Here is an 18,400-nt window from a genome sequence, read left to right as displayed (position 1 = left end):
AGAGAGAGACGGGTTCTGGTTCTTCCCCCGTTGCTGTCGTGGGGTTGCCTGGGTATCTCTTCATCCCTTCATTTATTGATTCTCTGGTTTTGTCTCCTTCAGATAAGGACTCATGTAGCCCAGGCTAGCCTTGACCTCTCTATGAAACAGAGGCTGGCCTTTGAACTCCTGACCCCCTGCCTTTGCCTTCTGAGTACAAGGAATATAGGCGTACACTACCATGCCTGTTTTCCCTAGGACTCTCCCCAACCACACAATCAGTCTATATGGTTCTGGTGGGACAGGCATCTACCTGACCAGCCAATCTGAGGTATTCCAGCCCGGCCCATAGTCACTCATTCAGAGAAAAGCATCCAACTCCCGCGCCAGTCAGTGGAAGTGGCTCTGGGCTTTTGCTTTAAGAGGATTAGGTGTTGATTTCTGGTCAAGAGTCCTGGCTGGTAAGAGAGGAATCCAACACTCTTTAGAAGCTACCTTGTTCTAGGCTGCAAAAGGCTCTCTGAATGGCTAGAGTGATGGCTCAGTGACTAAGAGCACTTGCTGCCACCACCACTTAACTTGTTGCCGGGCAGTGGTGGCGCACACCTTTAATCCCAGCACTTGGGGAGCAGAGGCAGGTGGATCACTTGTGAGTTCAAGGCCAGCTTGGTCTACATAGTGAGTTCCAGGACAGCCCTCAAAGGATCTGATGCTCTCCTCTGATCTCTGCAGGCCCAAGCATGCATGTGACACACAGACACACATGCAGACAACAGACCCCATACTGTTGAGAGAGAGAGAAGGAAAGGGATGGAAGGAAGGAAAGAAAATAAGGCAGCTCCTGAGAGGATCACTAAGAACAGCAGAGCCCAGAGGTGGGAAGTGACTCTGCTGGAGTCACCAAACATCTAGACCGGCCTCTGAGTGTGACACCCTCACAGAACTGCACTTGTGCTAGCTGGAGCAGGAAAAGAGTTTACTGAAGGACACCCAGCGCTCACGGCTTATGGGGAAGAAAGTGTGATATAACTCACCTGCCCACAAGCCTAAGTCAGAAGTCTTGGCCAGACTCAGTGGGAGTAGAGGAGCCAAAATCTCTCACCTGATTGGCTGCCGAGGCTTGATGTCAACTGGGGGAGGGGCAGGCACATCGCTGGGGAAGATGTCAACCCACATATGAAGGGTTCCCTAAGAGCACAGAACCAGGCTTCAGGGTCACGATAGAGAACTCCTCCCTCTACAGCGTCTAATCTGGTGGCTGCCCTGTCCCCGGTGGGAGGAAGAGCCAGGGGCAGGGGCAAGAGTTATGGGGTAGATTTGGGGGTGTTCAGATGAACGTAGAGTCTGAAGTGAGGGTCCCACAGTCAAGGCCAGGTTTGGGTTCAGGATGAGGTGGTTCCAGAGTGAGAAAACAGGTCAGGAGTAGGACGCAGTCTTGAGGCCCAGACCTCAGTGAATGAGGGTGGAGGTCAGATTGGGAGCCCCAAGTCTGACCCTTGTTGGCTCAGGGTTGGGGATGCTATAGGACCAGAGTCGGGCACAGGATGTACAGCCCGTGACAGAGGTTCTCACTGACACCAGGGGCGGCAGGGTTAGTGGTGGTGTAGTGTGTGGGCTTGGGAAAAGGGTCCAGAGCCAGGGTGAGTCCCGATGAGTCTTGGGAGTGAGGCCCCTTCACCTGTAGCAGCCCGGGGCTCCGGGGGTGGTAGAGAGGCCGTGTTTCCACATGTTCTGGCACCAGCTCAATCCCAAACCCTGGCAGCTCCTGCCAATGCCGCAGCACAAGCAATGCTTGCGCCTCTGCAGAAGCTTGCTTTGTCCCCTTGGGATCCCTGCCATCTGAAATAAGAGGGGTATGGACTTGGGTTCACCACCATCCCCAGCTCTCCTCCCTCCTCAGCAGCTCTCAGCTGAGGCTGATAATGCACAGGGAGTAGTGGTTTACACCTTTCATCCCAGCAGAGCCAGGAGAGTTCCATGAGTCTGATAATAAATTCTAGGACAGACAGGGCTATGTAGAGACCTCCTTCACAACTATGCCCCTCCTCCCAGGCAAAAAGCCTCTGGCCTGCCGCCTGGGAGAGCAAGTCCACCATTCACAAAAAAGCAAGGGATGGGTGGGGCGCGGGGGTTTACTGCTGCTATAACTACTCCCCACTGTGAAGAGCCAGCCAGCACCTTTGCTCAGACCCCATCTAGAGACAAGACCACGAGCCATTTGCAGTGTGAGCTCAATCCCATAGCCACAGACTGTAGAGCTCTGTACCCTGTGCTCTGAGGGGTCTGCCTAAGATCATGTTCTCCCAGAATCCAGGAACAGTGCCCTTACTCAGCCAAACTCGCAAACATTCCTGTGCCTGCTGCCATCAATGGTCTCTCCTGGGCACACTAGCCTGGCGCCTTCTGTGTCTCAGTCTGCCTCCCTCACACTCCCTGGGGCCTGCCCAGCACAGAGGGTCTGGTACCTGAAGGCAGGGCCTCGGATGGTGTCAGGAAGACTCTGGTGCCCACCTTGACAGCCCCAGCTCGGTATTCGGGAGCAGGGAGGCCACAGCGCTGGCACAGCCCCAGTAGAATCTGTGAAGGCCGGAATGCATCGCGCCAGGCATTGTACCCATCCCTGCCGGCAGAGAGGACCACGCATCAGCTGGGGCGGTGTGTGGGCACAATGGGCAGAGGCAATGGGCAAACAAGGCTCTGGTGACTTAGTACCCAAACCCTAATACTCAAGCTCAAGCCTTGGCTACTGAGCTAAGACGTCTTTTGAGGGGTGGGAAAAGTTCTCCTGTAAAACTATGGTTTGGATACAAGAATGGATCTGTGACAGCTGGGGAGAGGCAATGTTAAGCATGTGAAGGGCTTGTTGCATAAACACGAAGGCCTGCGTTCAAATCCCCAGAGCCTACATAAAAGTTGACACGTAGTGCAAGTGTCTGTAATCCCAGCACTTCTATGAGAGGGAGGCGGAGACAGGAAACTTTGAAAGCTCTGGCTCAGAAAACAGTGAGGAGACCCTGCTTCACACAAGACAGAAGAGCAACACCCAGGTCTGTCCTCAGACCCTCACATGCATGCTGTGGGACATGTATGCCCAGATTCTCACACATGAATGTATTCACAAAAACACATTCAAAATATGTTAAGATTAAAAACATTTTAAATGGAAATGTGAGCTTCGATGTGTTTCAGGAATGGGCCCTGCCGGACTCACACGTCATACTGCGAGGCTAGCCCACAGTTGGCTCTGTGGTGGCTATAAAATCTGTTTTCCAGGTCAATGTGTGTCTCCCCAATGAGGTCATCAGAGCCCACCAGGTCATGATCGAATATGGCCACAGTCAGTTCTGGCTCGGCTGGGAGGGAGACATTCAGCTCCAGGACCCTGGCCAGGAAGGAAAATAGCTAAGGACAGTTCCATGCACTCTGAGGGGACCTGGGGTAGCAGTGTCCAGCCCCCCCCATCACCAAGACAACTGCCTAGACATGAGCCTTTGGAGCCCAGGACCCCCCACTCCCAAGCCCAGGTCCCAGCCTCACTCTCCAAAGATTGGGTGGAGTTGCTTGGGGATGTAGCGTTCCTTAGTGTCCCGCCGTTCCTTGCCAGCGCTCACCACCACATAGGGATCTGCCTTGCCATTAGGGTCTGCAGGAGCCAGGTTGGTAGCCTAGGGGGGTGGAATCCAAATCTACTAAAGTCAGGAGATATATCATCCTCAAAGCCTAAGCCCTTTTTGGACCTGATTACAGGATTTTACAAGGTACTGGAGGTCAAATCCAGAGCTTCCTTGATGCTGGCCAAGCACTCTATTGACTGAGCCACACCATAGCCCTGGCTCTTGTTACATTGTAAGAGATAAATCAGTACAGGCCATCTGCAGTATGAGATGTGTTTAGAACTCACTGGGGAATCAGAGAAGCAGGGAGCATTAGGGCCCTGTCTTCCCCAGCCAGAAGCTATTGCCTATCTAGTGTTAGTTTGGCCAAGGTTGAAAAGTTAGAAAGATCTACTATGCAACTCAGCCCATAGGAGGGGCCAATAGGATGAGGTTTAGGGAGGGGACAGTACTAGAGACTGGGAGGATTACACTGCCCTGAAGAATTCAGCCAATGAGAACTGGAGGCTTGGGTGGGAGTGGGGGCGGGGAGAAGTGCTGGGATCTTCATGCTTGCACAGCAAGCACTTTGCCTACCAACCATCTCCCAGCCCTATCCACTCTTGAGACAGAGTCTCATGTAGCCCAGGCTGCCCTCAAACTTGCTTTGTGTCTAAGGATGACTTCTGACCTCGCCTTCAACTCCTGCATGCTGGGATTACAAGCATGTGCATACTTGCTTTGTGTGATTCTGGGGATTAAATCCAGATGTTTGTATATGCTGGGAATGAACTCTACTGAGTGAGCTATGTCTCCAGTCCCGGGCTGGTCTTGAACTTCTATCTTAGCCTCCTAAGAAGCTGGGATTACAGGTCTGTGCTACCAGGACCAGCTCCAGTTTTGTGTGTGTGTATGTGTGTGTGTAAAGGTGACTCCGCAGCCTCAGATGTTCCTGTGTGTGTGTGTGTGTGTGTGTGTGTGTATGTGTGTGTGTGTGTGTGTATGTGTGTGTGTGTGTATAAGGGTGACTCCGCAGCCTCAGATGTTCCTGTGTGTGTGTGTGTGTGTGTGTGTGTGTGTGTGTGTGTGTGTGTAAGGGTGACTCCACAGCCTCAGATGTTCCTGTGTGTGTGTGTGTGTGTGTGTGTGTGTGTGTGTGTGTAAGGGTGACTCCGCAGCCTCAGATGTTCATCAGAGTTCATTTTTCTCTGAGACAGCATCTCTCACTGGACTGGAACTTGCCAAGTGGGCTAGCTTGGCTGGCCAGGGAGCCCCAGTGGCCTCTCTCCACCTCTCTAGTCCTAGGGTTACAGATGTAAGCAGCCACATCCAGCTTGTTTGGCCCCTTTTGTTTGCTTTCTTGTTTTGGGTTGGTTGTCTTCTTTGCCTTGGTTAAGGGTTTTGTTTTAATTTTATTTTATGTGTATGAGTGTTTTACCTGCATGTGTGTCTATGCACCACATGCCTGTTTCAGGCAGGAGCAGGAGAGAGCATCAGATCCCCTGGAACTAGAGTTACAGATGCTTGTGAGCGGCCGTATGGGTGCTGCAGTCCAACCTGGGTCCTGTGGAAGAGCAGCTAGTGCTTGTAACCACTGAGCCTCCTCTCAGGCTGCTTGGTATTTCGATCCTCCTGCCTCCGTTTCTCAAATGTGGGAGTTACTGCTGTGCACTACACTCAGTTATGGTTTGGGGTTTGTTTGTGTTTGGTTTTGTGGTCCCATTATGTAGCCCAGGCTGACCTAGAAGTCACAGTAATCTTCCTGTCACAGCTTCCTGAGAGCTAAGATAACAGATATGATACTAAAATCGCCGCTCCCTCTGCCTAGTGCTGGGAATGGACCCCAAGGCCTTAAGCAACACTTTGGCTCATGTGTTCTGAGGCACTGGGCTGTTGTGGTGCACACCTTTAATCCCAGCACTTGGGAGGCAGAGGCAGGTAGATCTCTGTGAGTTTGAGGCCAGCCTAGTCTTCAGAGCTAGTTCCAGGAAACCCAGAGCTATACAGAGAAACCCTGTCTTGAAAAACAAAACAAAGTAAGTATTTTAAATCAAAGCTAGGCTCTCAGAACAGAGTTTTCTGGATTAAACTAATATTAATATAAATCCCAGTCTTAAATTGAGTGGAGGGTCACACTAAAGACACATTCCCTATGAAGACACTTTCCCTGAGACAGCCTCCTTCCCAGTGGGCAATCTGCCTCTCAGACTCTCTCTCAAGGAGGTCCTGCCTCATGCAGGTCTTGTTCCAGCTCTGTCCCTTGCTCAGACTCTAAGAACCCAAGGCCAAGGTGTGGACAAACTGAGCTGAGCTCCGGGGCGCATGTCATGTCATAATTACTGCTGCCACCTCCTCACTCAGGGAACAGGAACACTTCCCTTTAGTCATAAAAAAAAAAAGTTTGTCTAACGTGTCTAGACGTATTACAAAGGAAATGATCTCAGAGCACCTGCCTGCCATATTGCTAGAACACAGACCCTAGGAGGGTCAGGTGCTGATGCAGAATTGTCTCTTATTCCAGTGATGTCCCAGAATCCCTAAGTCAGGTCACAGCATCTGCTCCGGTGACAGGGACAGAGGGACAGAGCAACCTGCTCATTCCCTGTCTCTCCCCAAGACTCCTTTAAGAAAATTCCAGGACCCTGCTAGTCTCTGCACGACAGCGGCAATGGAAGGGACCACAGAGCCCTTGACAAAAGGCACTCTGGAATTGGGGATCTGCCACTACAGCTTTCGGCTCCCCGACCCCAGACCAAAAGCCTGCATGAGCCTGCCACAGCCAAGCTTTGTGAGGAGAGGAAGTCCAGTCACACCCAGGACATCTACCTAAACTTAGAGGGGCCTTGGAAAGCCTTCATTCTGTAGACATCACACTGGTGCCTCTGCTGCCCTGGGGAGGAGCCAGCGACTAAGGGCACTCACCTTCACTACATACACTCTAACCAGAAGTTTGATGGGCCGGTTCTGGGGGATCCCCCTGGAGATCTGGGGCTCAGAGAAGGATGCTGCCTCTGACTCAGGATAAATGAGGAAGGAGCCCTGAGGTGGGGAAGACAGGAAAGGGCTTGATAAGGAAGGCGCTTTCTCTTGTTTTAAATGACATTAGATTTATTTCATGGGTATTTTGCCTGCATGTGTGTCTGTGTGAGCTGGTTCCTGAGAAGATCAGAAGAGGGTGTTCAGATTCCCTGAAACCGGAGTTAGGGATGGCTGTGAACCATACTGTGGCATCGGGGATGGAACCACAGTCCCCTGCAAAAGCAGCCAGTGTTCTTAAGTGCTGAGCCTCCTTGTCAGCCTCCATTCTTTCCCCAAGTATACCTTGAATTTGCCCACCAAGTGTCCAGATCCTTCTTCACCATCTCCAGCCTGGCCGCCTTGCCCTCTGTACAGGGGGAACACATTCAGCCAGTCCTCAAAGTGACTAAACTCCTCCTCCAGGCAGCTGTTGTAGATCTGAAAGGTGAGGGGCCTCAGTGACAACTCTGTACCCCAAATCCAAGGGGTACCCTTCTCCCCAACACCCCGTCACCTTCAAGGTGGCGATGGCTTTCTTCCGAGGTCCAGAAGCTTTGGTATTAGTTCTCCTCTGCTCCTGGGCCTCGCTGTCCCCTGAAATGAGGTGGGTCCCATCTGGAAACAGCAGGACAGTCAAGGTAAGAAATGTGGGACATGGATGGGTGGAGAGAAGGAGCAAGGGGAAAAAGGCAGGACTCTCACCTGGGGCCCCAGGGTCCTCCATCTCATTCTCATCGAAGTCGAACTGAAATCAAAAGACAGGTTGCAGGTTCCCCCTCCCGCTCCCCTCCTTGGCCCCACCCCCTCCTCCAGCTACACAGCCACTTCTTTTTGAAGTTGCCTTTATTTTCAAGTCCTACGCTGTTGAAGTCAGTCACCACCACCCAAATACGGTCACTGAGCCCCAAAATGAGGTCAGGCAGCACTGTGAGTTGGAATACACAGCAGACTTACAGTGAGAATGTAAAATAGCTTATTAATTTTATGGTAATTACTGGTTGGAACAATATTTTGTATACTAATAAAACATTATTAAAATTATTCTCATTTGTTCCCCTTTACTTTTTTAATGTGACTATTAATAAAAATTAAAAGAATTTTGAGACAGTCTCTCATGTTGGTATAAGTTGGCTTTGAACTCCTGACCTTTCTGTTACCTCCTCCTAGGTTCTCACTAGAGTGTGTCACCATACCCAAACTTAAGAGTTAAACTTCTACACTCATGTTTTCTGTTTCGGAGACAGGTCTCACTGTGTATCTCCTGCCTGTTAGACCAGGCTGGCCTCCAACTCAGAGGGATTGATCTAGCGCAGGGGTTAAGGCTGTGCACTACCATGCTGGCCTCATGTTCTACTTCATTGGACAACAGTGTTGGAAGGCAGAAGTACCAATGTGCAACTACTAAAACGGTGGTAAAGAGGGAAGAGATGGCTGCAACGAAGAGCTCTGGGCATACAGGGTCTGTTGGTCGAGACTCCCCACCTCCTTGCCTTTCATCCCTTAGTTCCTGCCCTAGGCTGTGCTCCACCCCTGGAGCCCCACCCACCTGCCCCTGGAGCCCCACCCACCTGCCCCTGGAGCCCCACCCACCTGCCCCTGGAGCCCCACCCACCTGCCCCTGGAGCCCCACCCACCTGCCCCTGGAGCCCCACCCACCTGCCCCTGGAGCCCCACCCACCTGCCCCTGGAGCTCCTGCAGTGAGGCATAGTACTTGGACCACCAGTCCATCTCTTCTGGGTCTGGGATGTCCTCCTCCAGCTGAGGGCCTTGACCCAGGAGCCCTAAGGTGAGCCTCTTCAGAGGAGCCTGAGGCAGAGAGGACCTTGCTGCTCTCAGCCAGCACCACCACAAACCCTGACATCCCCTCTCCAGCCTGGGGAACACCCCATCACCTTGAGGAGCCGGCTGGGTAGTCCTGCTTCAGCCACGAAGGGGTCCCCAGACTGCTCTCCTGGAAGTAGAGAAGTGATGGGAAGTGATACCATGAGCGTAGGCCAGTAGAAATCGGGCTGCAGGCCCCACCGGGCAGTCCACTGGAGCCTTCTCTACCAGGGCCAGAGGGGCTTCTATCTGGTGGCCCCCATGGAGAAAGACTCCTAACCTTGAGGTCCCTGTGGCATCAGGTCTCTTGTATCCTCCTCTATTTCCTCCTCCTCAGAGGGATCCTCATGATCCTGGAGTGTGAATCGCATCATGTGGGGGACGATATGGGAGCCCACAAGGACAGTTCGGCCAAAGGCCCGGCGCTCGATCACCAGGATGCTGAGTGGGGGCTGCAAGTATGGCATTTCTGGCAGGTCCTAGAGAAGGGAACAGAGGGAGTGACTCCAAGCCCCAGGGGAGGAGGAAAGGGGCACAAAGTGGGTGGGGAACAGGCATTCTGGGCTCAGATCTGCCATACCGTCACTCACTACGGCCTTGCGCCTCTGTGCCCCAACTGAAGAAGGGACACAGACTGCTCTAAGTATGGTGACACTACTGATACAAAGGAACTTTGTCACCTAACGAAGTGTGAAGAGAAACACGGGTTAGCACTGTGCTTAGAGGACCAATGCTCAACCTGCAGAGAGAGCGTCAGAACGACAGTGATTCCCTAACGGTCCCTGGCACCCCAGAGGGACAAAGACAGTGATTACACCTCTAGATCACTGACTCACTTATTATATTCAAAGAGGAGGAAGGACAGAGCTACACTAGAGAAAAACATTTACCTTTCCCTGGAATTAAATTATTATTAGTTTTTAATAGGATGTTATATAGCCCTAGCTGGCCTGGAACTCACTATGTAGACCTAGCTAGGATTCTCCTGCTGCTACCATGTCCTAAATATGAGAAATACTCATAGCTGAGCATGGCGGCACATGCCATGATTCCCAGCACTCAGAAGGTGGATCTCTGGTTCTTTGAGAATTTGAAGTCAGCTGGCTCTACATAGTGAGTTCCAGGACAGCCAAGGCTACATAGTAAGACTCTGTCTCAGAAAGAAAGAAAGAAAGAAAGAAAGAAAGAAAGAAAGAAAGAAAGAAAGGAAGGAAGGAAGGAAGGAAGGAAGGAAGGAAGGAAGGAAGAAAGAAAGAAAGAAAGGAGTAATAATTTGAAGTAAAATCAGTATTCACACTCATGACTTTTTCTGAATTGGATACAACCTAGACTCTCTAAGAAAAGCATCTCAATGAGGGACTATCTAATGCATAGACTGAGAAACAAAATTACTAGAGACAACAAGGGCCATTCTACATTGGTAAATTAGAAGCTAAAACAGCTGTAAATAAATATACACCTAACAACAGAATTCAAAATAAAGTAAACCATGGCAGATGAGACTGGGGGCACTAGCCTAGCAGTGTCCCACGTGTCTAGCATGTGTGACTCACAGGGCCCAGGACTCAGAGCTGAAAAAGGAAGCTATAATAGAGCTAGACAAACACAGAGAACAGCTTGAGATTCCAATGCCCAAATACCGGTAATAGAATAGCTAGATAGAAAACAACGAAGAAGGTTTATCCAAGGGGTGTGAGAAACACTATGAAGCAACTTGACCCAATTGATGTCTCTACAGATCACTGAGCTCAACAAGAGGGCGCATTCACTTCAGATGCACAATGGGGAAGTGCGGGCTGTCCCATTTGAACCTTGGAGCAAAGAATGAAAGGGAAAACCCTTAGTGTAGTCTGCATGTTTGTGTTCATATCGACACATCGCTTGGAGGGAACATAAGGTGACCGTGTGAAAATTGGGTCTTTGATGCCCAAGGTGTGGCGGCACACACCAGTAATCCCAGTATTTGGGAGTCATGGGATACATGACAAGTTTGAGGTCGGTTTGAGCTACATAGTGGGTCCTTGCCTCTAAAAATCAGAAATAGGATTGGTTGTTTGGGTATTTGGTTTAATTTTTGCAGCTCCTTATATTTCCTAGATATTAACCCCCATGTTAAGCAGATAGCTTGCAAAATTTAAAAAAAGAAACAAATGGCCAACAACAACAATAAAAATGTGGGCCAGGCAGTGGTGGCACAAGCCTTTAACCCCAGCACTCAGGAGGCAGCTGTATCTCCGTGAGTTCAAGGCCAGCCTGGTCTACAAGAGCTAGTCTAAGGACAGCTAGGTCTACACAGAGAAACCCTGTCTCGAAAAAGAAAACAAAAATATTTTGCCTGCATGTATGTCTGTGCACCACGTGCATGCAGTGCCCAAAGAGGCCAGAAGAGGGCACTGGATTCCCTAGAACTGGAGTCATACACACTTGTGAGCCACCACGTGGGTGCTGGGAATTGAATGCAGGTCCTCTGAAAGAGTAGCCAGGAGTCTTAACTGCTTAGCCATCTCTGCAGCCTCACAACAATTTTTTTTTAAGTGTTTAACATCCTTAACCATTAAGTAAATGCAAATTAAAACTGCTTTTGAAATTTCCATCTCTCCCCAGTCAGAATGGATTAAGAAAACATGTAAGGGGCCAGAGAAGTAGTTCAGCAGGTAAAAGTGCTTGCTGCCAAGGGAGATGAACTAAATCCAGTCCCTACTGTCCCCATGGTGGAAGGAAGAAGGGACTCCTACAGATTGTCATCTGATCCCCACACATGGCCATGTGTGCATGCAGAATGCACACATAAACACAAACACAGTTTTAAAACATAATAAATTTTAAAAAAAGTAACAAGAAATGTTGGCAATGATGTGGGGAAACAAGAACCCTTATTTATTGCTGCTAGGAGTGTAAATGGGTACAGCCTCTATGGAAGTCAGAACAGAGCTTTATCAAAAAGCTACAAAGTGCTGGCAAACGGCTCAGTGAGTAGGCACCTGCTGTGCAAGCCTGATGACCCATATAAAGGCGAAGAGGAGATCTGGCTCCACCAAGCTGTCTTCTGGCCTCTACAGGGGAGGGGAGGAGCAGGAGAGGAGGGCAGGGGATGGGATAGGACAGGACAGCAGAGGACAGAAGAGGAGGGACCAACTCATGGTGGCTCACAATCCCAGTATTCAAGAGGCTACACCAGGAAGATCTAAGGTTCCAGTGGCGAGTTGCTAGTCTCCATGGATAAGACTCTGGACTCAGGGATCCAGAACCTGCCCCTCAAAAATCATTAAACTAAATCATTTTTTAAAATATACCATATTTTATACATTTTAAATATTTTATGCCGGGCATTGGTGGCACATGTCTTTAATCCCAGCACTTGGGAGACAGAGGCAGGTGGATCTCTGTGAGTTCGAGGCCAGCCTGGTCTACAAGAGCTAGTTCTAGGACAGCCTCCAAAGCCACAAAGAAACCCTGTCTCAGAAAAGAAAAATAAATAAATTTTATTTTAAATTATGTGAGTGTGTGCATGTGTCTTTGTGGGGTTGCCACAGAGTACAGGTGCCTGCAGATGCCAGAGATATGAGAGATCCTGGAGCTGGACCTGATGTGACTCGGAAGAGCTTGCAGGCTCTTAGTGGTTCAGCCATCTCTGAAGCCCCTATACTATTTTTCCCATATCGTCCCCTGTGTTTCAGAGACTGGATAGATTTTCTCATGTTTTTGATCATTCAGGACTCTGCCTAATACCTTCCATTCAACAGAGCCAAGAGAACGCCACCAGTCTATAGATTAATCCAGGTCAGAGAACTCAGCCATGATTCATGCACCTCCCACTGCCAAGTTTATAAGTTTTATCAGAACACAATCGTATCCATTTCTACACTGTCTATTGCCATTTCATCTACAGTAGCAAGGTTGAATAGTTGGAGATAGGAGCCCAGGACATTTGGTCTTTGATGGAGAGTGCTGCTCCTGAATCGGTAATGTAGTCAGCTGGGATTCACTACACACTGCCTCCTCCTTCCTCTGCCCCACACACAGCCTGTGTTGTGTCTTGGCTCCCTCCTCACCACTGTCATGTGCTGGACAAGCTCTGTGAAGTTAGGGCTCTCGCGGTAACTGGCCAGAACTTCAGACTCCACACGTCTGCCAGCCACTTCCAGAACAACCTGGGGCCTTTCCACCTCAAACAGGTATACACGACCCAGGCCTCGCAGACCCCAGAACAGCACCTAAGGTTAGGAAGGGGGAGATTCAAGGGCTGGAAGCTGACAAGGGACCATCCGCTTGGGGGAAGGGAAGAGGCCTTGCATGCTTGTCATTACCTCAATACGGAACTCCTTGAGCACAGGGCGCACATTAGGAGGCAGGCTCAGATGTCCAGAGATGGGCTGAACCAGAGATGCCAGATCCTGGGGCTCCACATCACTAGGCACTGAGGGCTATACGAAAAAATAAATTAGAATTCATGCCAAAACAGAGAAAGCCTAGGCTTGGAGCTGGACCATGGGTTTCTGTGGTGGTTTGAAAGAAAATGGCCCCTAAGGAGAGTGACACTAATGAGAGGTGTGGCCTTGTTGGAGGAAGTGTGTCCCTGTGGGGTAGGCTCTGAGGTCTCTTATGCTCAAGCCACACGTGGTGAAGCAGTTTACTTCCTGTTGCCTGTGAGTCAGGATGTAAGGACTCTCAGCTCCAGCCCCCTTTTTGCCTGTGTGCGACCATGTCCCACCATGGTGATATGGACTAAACCTCTGAAACTGTAAGGCACCCATTAAAAGTTTTCCTTTATAAGAATTGCTGTGGGCATGGTGTCTCTTCATAGCAATAGAAACCCTCACTAAGACAGTCTGTGAAGTTCAAATGCAGGAGAGCCAGCGAAGGCTGAGCATATAGGGAGGATTTTCCAGAAAGCAGATGTGTGTGCACAGAAAGCAGATGTGTGCGCACAGAAAGTGGTGTGGGAGCCTGAGGATGAACAGCAGTCTGAGTTCTCTAGGGTAGAATCCTGGCAAAATGAACTGTGGACACGTCCATCTGTAATCCTGGAGTCAGGGTATACAGTGAGGTCACCCCAAGAAAGCTCTGCAGACAGCATTCTCTGGGGTAAGAGACTTAACAGTTATCCTTGGGGCACCCTGAGTCTTTGTAGCCTGATGGATAAGAATGGATACAGCCTGCTAGCCTGAACAGAGTATTCTAACCTCAAGGTGGCCACTGTAGTCCAGCTCGATGAGTTCAAAGGTAGCAATGACTTCTCCAGCAGCCTGCAATCCCTTCCTCAGGGGGAAGAACTGCAGCTCTGGATGCTGGTATGGGTCTTCTATCAACTTCACCCTTGGGGCTGCAAGTGCCCTGCCCAGGAACACAGCAGGGCCCTGTGGGAGGCAAAGCAGTGAGGGAATAAGGACCATATAACTGGTTGTGGTGGCTACATTGTTAACCCCAGCACTTAGGAAACAGAGATGGTGACTTCTATGAGTTCCAGGCCAGCCAGGACTACATAGTGAGACCCTGTCTCAAAAATAAATGTGAGGGGAGGGAATGTTCAGAAGCTAAGCGGAAGCTTCAGGGCAGTAGGGGAAAGAAGGCTGGAGATGGGGTGAGGGAGGGACACGCTTACAAACTTATTGTGGTCAAAGACATTGATGACCACTAGCGGAGGCTCCTCGTGCAAATGCTCCCTCCTGCCATCCACAACCAGCTGGTCAAACACCAAGAGTTCATCCCACAGGGGGCTCAGCGTCTGCTCCAAGACCTTGGGGACCATGCAGGAAGAGGGGCAAAGGCAGATCAGAAGCAGACTCCCTACACATGCCAGCGGGCAGTCAAAGAGATACTTCAACTGTTTGTCACCAAAGACATGGGTGTCCAGCTCTGGTATCCCCTATGGCCATCAGCCATTCTCGTATCCTAGCCCTAAAGTCAACCCCAGGAAACTGGTTTTCTGTTCTCCATCACTGTCTGAATCAGGCCAGGGTCCTATCTAGTGATCTGTGCTGCAAACCCAAAGTGGGAAGAGAAACTTAGGACCTTGAAAAAGAATGCCCCTTGTCCCTGCTCCCCTCTGTCCATGGCCTAGCCTGGCCCTCACCCGTGTGGTCTGGCACTGGGTTGAGATGAGGACACGTGCAAACGGGTCTGAGAGGCCACTGTCATCTGCTGCCAACACACCACGAGCCTGGTACAGATGAGCCCGCAGCTGGAAGTAGCTAAAGTCTGGGATGAGGGGAAGGAAGGAGCCATGCTTGCTCAGGAGACCCCTGGAGTTCTCCGACTCATGAACCACCACCCAGGGCAAAGAGCAGGTGGCTGACCCCTGACCCTGTACTCACCATCCCGGTGTAGGCTGTGGGGCAGTCCAGCCGAGGGTTCAGGCAGAAGATCTAGGGGCAGCTCAGAGGTACAGGCCTTGGCTTGCTTGGCCCGCCCCAGCCACAGGAAAAGCTCCAGCTTGGCACAAACCTCCCCAGGGGCTGCCCCAGGTGCCTGTGTGGGAAGGAGGCATGCTGGGCACCCCCAAAGCATGCCCCAAATCTCTCTGCCAAATGGTACCCAAGCTCGCTCCCCAGGACAGGAGGCATGCCCTCTGTTCCCATTTCTGCATCTCTCTTCATGCTCTCCATCCAACCCCACACCTCACACTACCCTACCTTCCTATACCCACAGTTAACCACAGATTATAATCTGCCCGCTCTCCTTTGTCCCTTCTATCCTCAACACATATATACTGTCCTTTGTGCCAAGAGTCACAGCTTCTCACTGTTAAAAACCTGTTAGTATCTTTTCCAGACACAGAAAATTTCTATCTGTAATCCAGTTCTGCTTCCAAGAATGGTCACTCTCCTTCCTTGTTACCCTGTCTGTGTGTGTCAGCCTTGTTAGCCAAAGGGCCAGTGCTATTCAGCTGACCTGGACAAAGCCATAACCTCCCTTTGGCTTTTTGAGAACAGCCAGGGAGGTTCCTGGTTAGGAGACACAGGCCACCACCTCTGATGTCCTGTCCTGTGCTATGAACCCCACTCTCACCAGTACCACCATCCCGGGTCTGCCTCACTGTGAGCAGAAGACTCTGGATCTTCCCACAGTCCCGGCCTCGCTCCTCCTCAGCCACGGAGAACAGCACATCCTGGGCAGGGATGCGGGCATAGGCCACACGGTGCTGGCCACTGGTCATCCAGACCAGCACATCGGGGAAGGGCGGCTGTGGCTGCAAGTAGAGGACAGGGTTGCCTGGAGAGTTTGGAGCTAACACTACCTGATCCCAAAGCTTGGGCTGTATGGGTAGTTCAAATGCCCTGACGTTTCTGAACCCCTGGTCATGTGACCACCTGCTCCCTGACCTGTGCTCCTGGATGCACCATAGGGCACCTCAGACTTGAAGACCACCTAGACCACCTAGAGTCTCCACACAGCATATTCTGCATTCTGCCCTTGTCCCTCTTAAGTCTACAATTCAACAGCCATATGCCCCCAGAAATCTTCTCATCTTACAAAAAGAAACCCAACACCCACTGAACACAACTCCCCAATTCCAACTGGGGACCCAGCTCCCAATAACAACAAAGAAAGCAAAATAATGTAACAAACACTCAAAAACAAAACTAGGAATGGAGAGCTGGCTCAGTGCTTAAGAGCATTTACTGCCCTGCTCTTCCAGAGGACCTGGATTCTGTCCCCAGCACCCACATGGTGGCTCATGTGCATCAGTAACTCCAGTTCCCAGGGATCTGATGCCCTCTTCTGACCACAGATACCAAGCATGGCCATGATGCAAAAATATACGTGCAGGCAAAGAATGTATACACTAAATAAACCTTCAGAAAACAACAAAACTAGCTGGGCATTGGTGGCTCACACCTTTAATCCCAGCACTCGGGAAACAGAGGCAGGTGGATCTCTGTGAGTTCGAGGCCAGCCTGGTCTACAGCGCTAGTTCCAGGACAGGCTCCAAAACAATACAGAGAAACCCTGTCTCAAAAAACAAAACAAAACCGAAACTAGCTAGAATGCACATTTATGTAATGAAATGTCATTTGACAAAGGGATGCTTTCATTCCAAATTTTAAAGACAGGATAGGGTGTGAGTCAGTGGTTAATCATGCTTATCATAGGGCAAGGAAGGGAGAGAGAAAGGGAGAGGATGGGAGGAAGATTAATTTTGCTCCAAGACTCTATTTAATGACGCCCCCCTCCTGTTCCTCCTTCCAGTGCTGTTTTCAACCCTCCCAGGCCTCCCAGTTGCAGGCATTTGCACATGCTGGGCATCCCTCCTCTCATACACCAAACTACAACTGTCAAGCGCACTTGGAATTCCTGCTGCTGATTCGTCAGCTGTGCCTCCATTAGGGGCCTGTTAATGGCACAGACCCCTCCCCCAAGGCTGTTTGAAGAATCACGCTAGAACTCAAGCAGATGCTTCGTGCAGAAACTGTCCCAAGCACAAGCTCTCCTTGTACAGCCCAGCCAGCCACAGCACTAAACAAAGGAGGTCATGCCTAAGGCAAGCCAGTCAATTGTCCTTCCAAGCAGATCGTGAGTAATCTCTGGATCCCTGCTGATCCCTTCCAGTCCTCCCTCTTGACTTCCACAAGAAGCATGTGGCACAATGGCACCATCCAAAGGACAACATTTGCATATGCCCAAAGGTGTCTAGAATGATCCATAACTTGGGGGGGGGGAGTATGTAGAGTAGAAAAGTGTGGTGGGCAAGACATCACCTCCTGAGCCAGGAAATGCAGTTTTGCCAGGAGCTTCTTGGCCAATGCCACCTTCCTTTGCATGTTGCTCTGCCTTAGGCCACGTAAAAGCTGCAATCCTTGCTTTGCCATCAGATTCTGGGAGGTAAAGGAAGAGAACGTGAGTAGAAGGACTCAGCTAGGTGCCCTCCCTCCTCCCTGTCCTCAGCCTATACCAGGCTGTGTGACAGTAGTTTCCCTCGGCATCGATCCAGGGCATTGGGTCGAGTCATCATCCTGCGCTCAGCACCAAGGCAAAACTGTCTGCAGAGAGAAGCCAAGGTGAGATGAAGACTCTAGAAACACTTCCCTCAGGAAGGTCTCCTTTAGAGAGCTTCATGCCCAAATCTACCTAGCATGGCCTGGTCTTTGAACCCTGCAGCCACCAATATTTAATATCTCCTGCCCCGGTTACTTCAGTTATGGCCCAACAGCCTGACTGCCCTCTGCATGCTAGTTAGAAATGTCCTGTCATTCCTGCCAGCACTGCCCAAGGCCTACAGCATCAGGCCCTACTTATTTATCTTCTAGGAAGAGTCCTATACCCACACTAAATCAGAGAAGAATGCCTACTTTAGTCCCCACCAACCTAACTAAAAAGTAGCTGGACTTCCAGAAGAAGTGGTATATGACACCATTAATCCCAGCACTCAGGAGGCAGAGACAGCTGGATATCTGTGAGTTTGAGGCCAGCCTGGTCTACAGAGTGAGTTCCAGGACAGCCAGGGCTACACTGCAGGGTAAAAAGGTCCAGTGAAAGAAAAACCCCGACCCTGAAACCTGAACCAAAGAAACACACCCTCCCCCTCACCAATTCAATAATTAAAAACCAACCAATCCCTGAGCACAAAACTAACCAATCCCTAAGCATGAATCCAACAAATCTCTGAGCTTGTCCCAAACTCAGGAATTGAGATCCTACCAATCACCACCCTGGAAATCTCCACCTTGTAAGCTCCACCCCTAAGAGATCCTGTGAAAGCCTTGTACCAGTTTGGGGCTGCCCTTTTTCCATCCTGGCAGAGACAGCTACTCTCCTGGATTTCTCCCTCCCAATAAATCTCTTGGGTGAGGTTTATTGTAACAACTTTCTCTCCCTGGAGCAGAGCAGAACAGAGCAGAACTGTTACATTTCTGCAGTGAAACTCCCTTAGCCCAGCAGAGCTGTAACAACTTTCACTAGGACAAAGCAGAGCTGTAACAACTTTCACTAGGACAAAGCAGAGCTGTAACAACTTTTACTGGGACAAAACAGAGCTGTAACAACTTTC

At 50.4% G+C, this 18,400-nt stretch overlaps 1 protein-coding gene across 1 annotated transcript in view; it reads right to left on the bottom strand.

Annotated features, from left to right (window-relative positions):
- The window catches only part of LOC127224990 (fer-1-like protein 4), a 33,731-nt gene that overhangs the window by 2,627 nt on the left and 12,704 nt on the right, over window positions 1-18,400 (bottom strand). Inside the window, exons 20-40 of the mRNA XM_051188278.1 lie at window positions 17,306-17,393; window positions 17,112-17,228; window positions 15,449-15,601; window positions 14,727-14,880; window positions 14,486-14,610; window positions 14,015-14,149; window positions 13,596-13,769; window positions 12,720-12,836; window positions 12,465-12,626; window positions 8,693-8,891; window positions 8,484-8,542; window positions 8,269-8,397; window positions 7,293-7,335; window positions 7,105-7,205; window positions 6,894-7,028; window positions 6,495-6,611; window positions 3,517-3,644; window positions 3,191-3,361; window positions 2,445-2,599; window positions 1,658-1,818; window positions 1,082-1,167 (exon numbers count right to left, since the gene is read on the bottom strand). Of these exons, the coding sequence (XP_051044235.1) occupies window positions 1,082-1,167; window positions 1,658-1,818; window positions 2,445-2,599; window positions 3,191-3,361; window positions 3,517-3,644; window positions 6,495-6,611; window positions 6,894-7,028; window positions 7,105-7,205; window positions 7,293-7,335; window positions 8,269-8,397; window positions 8,484-8,542; window positions 8,693-8,891; window positions 12,465-12,626; window positions 12,720-12,836; window positions 13,596-13,769; window positions 14,015-14,149; window positions 14,486-14,610; window positions 14,727-14,880; window positions 15,449-15,601; window positions 17,112-17,228; window positions 17,306-17,393 (2,709 nt within the window). The remainder of the gene's footprint in view (window positions 1-1,081; window positions 1,168-1,657; window positions 1,819-2,444; window positions 2,600-3,190; window positions 3,362-3,516; window positions 3,645-6,494; window positions 6,612-6,893; window positions 7,029-7,104; window positions 7,206-7,292; window positions 7,336-8,268; window positions 8,398-8,483; window positions 8,543-8,692; window positions 8,892-12,464; window positions 12,627-12,719; window positions 12,837-13,595; window positions 13,770-14,014; window positions 14,150-14,485; window positions 14,611-14,726; window positions 14,881-15,448; window positions 15,602-17,111; window positions 17,229-17,305; window positions 17,394-18,400) is intronic.

Source organism: Phodopus roborovskii, unplaced genomic scaffold, assembly GCF_943737965.1.
Source record: "Phodopus roborovskii unplaced genomic scaffold, PHOROB, whole genome shotgun sequence".
In the NCBI taxonomy this organism is placed as follows: domain Eukaryota; kingdom Metazoa; phylum Chordata; class Mammalia; order Rodentia; family Cricetidae; genus Phodopus; species Phodopus roborovskii.
This window is presented reverse-complemented; position numbering and strand designations above follow the sequence as displayed.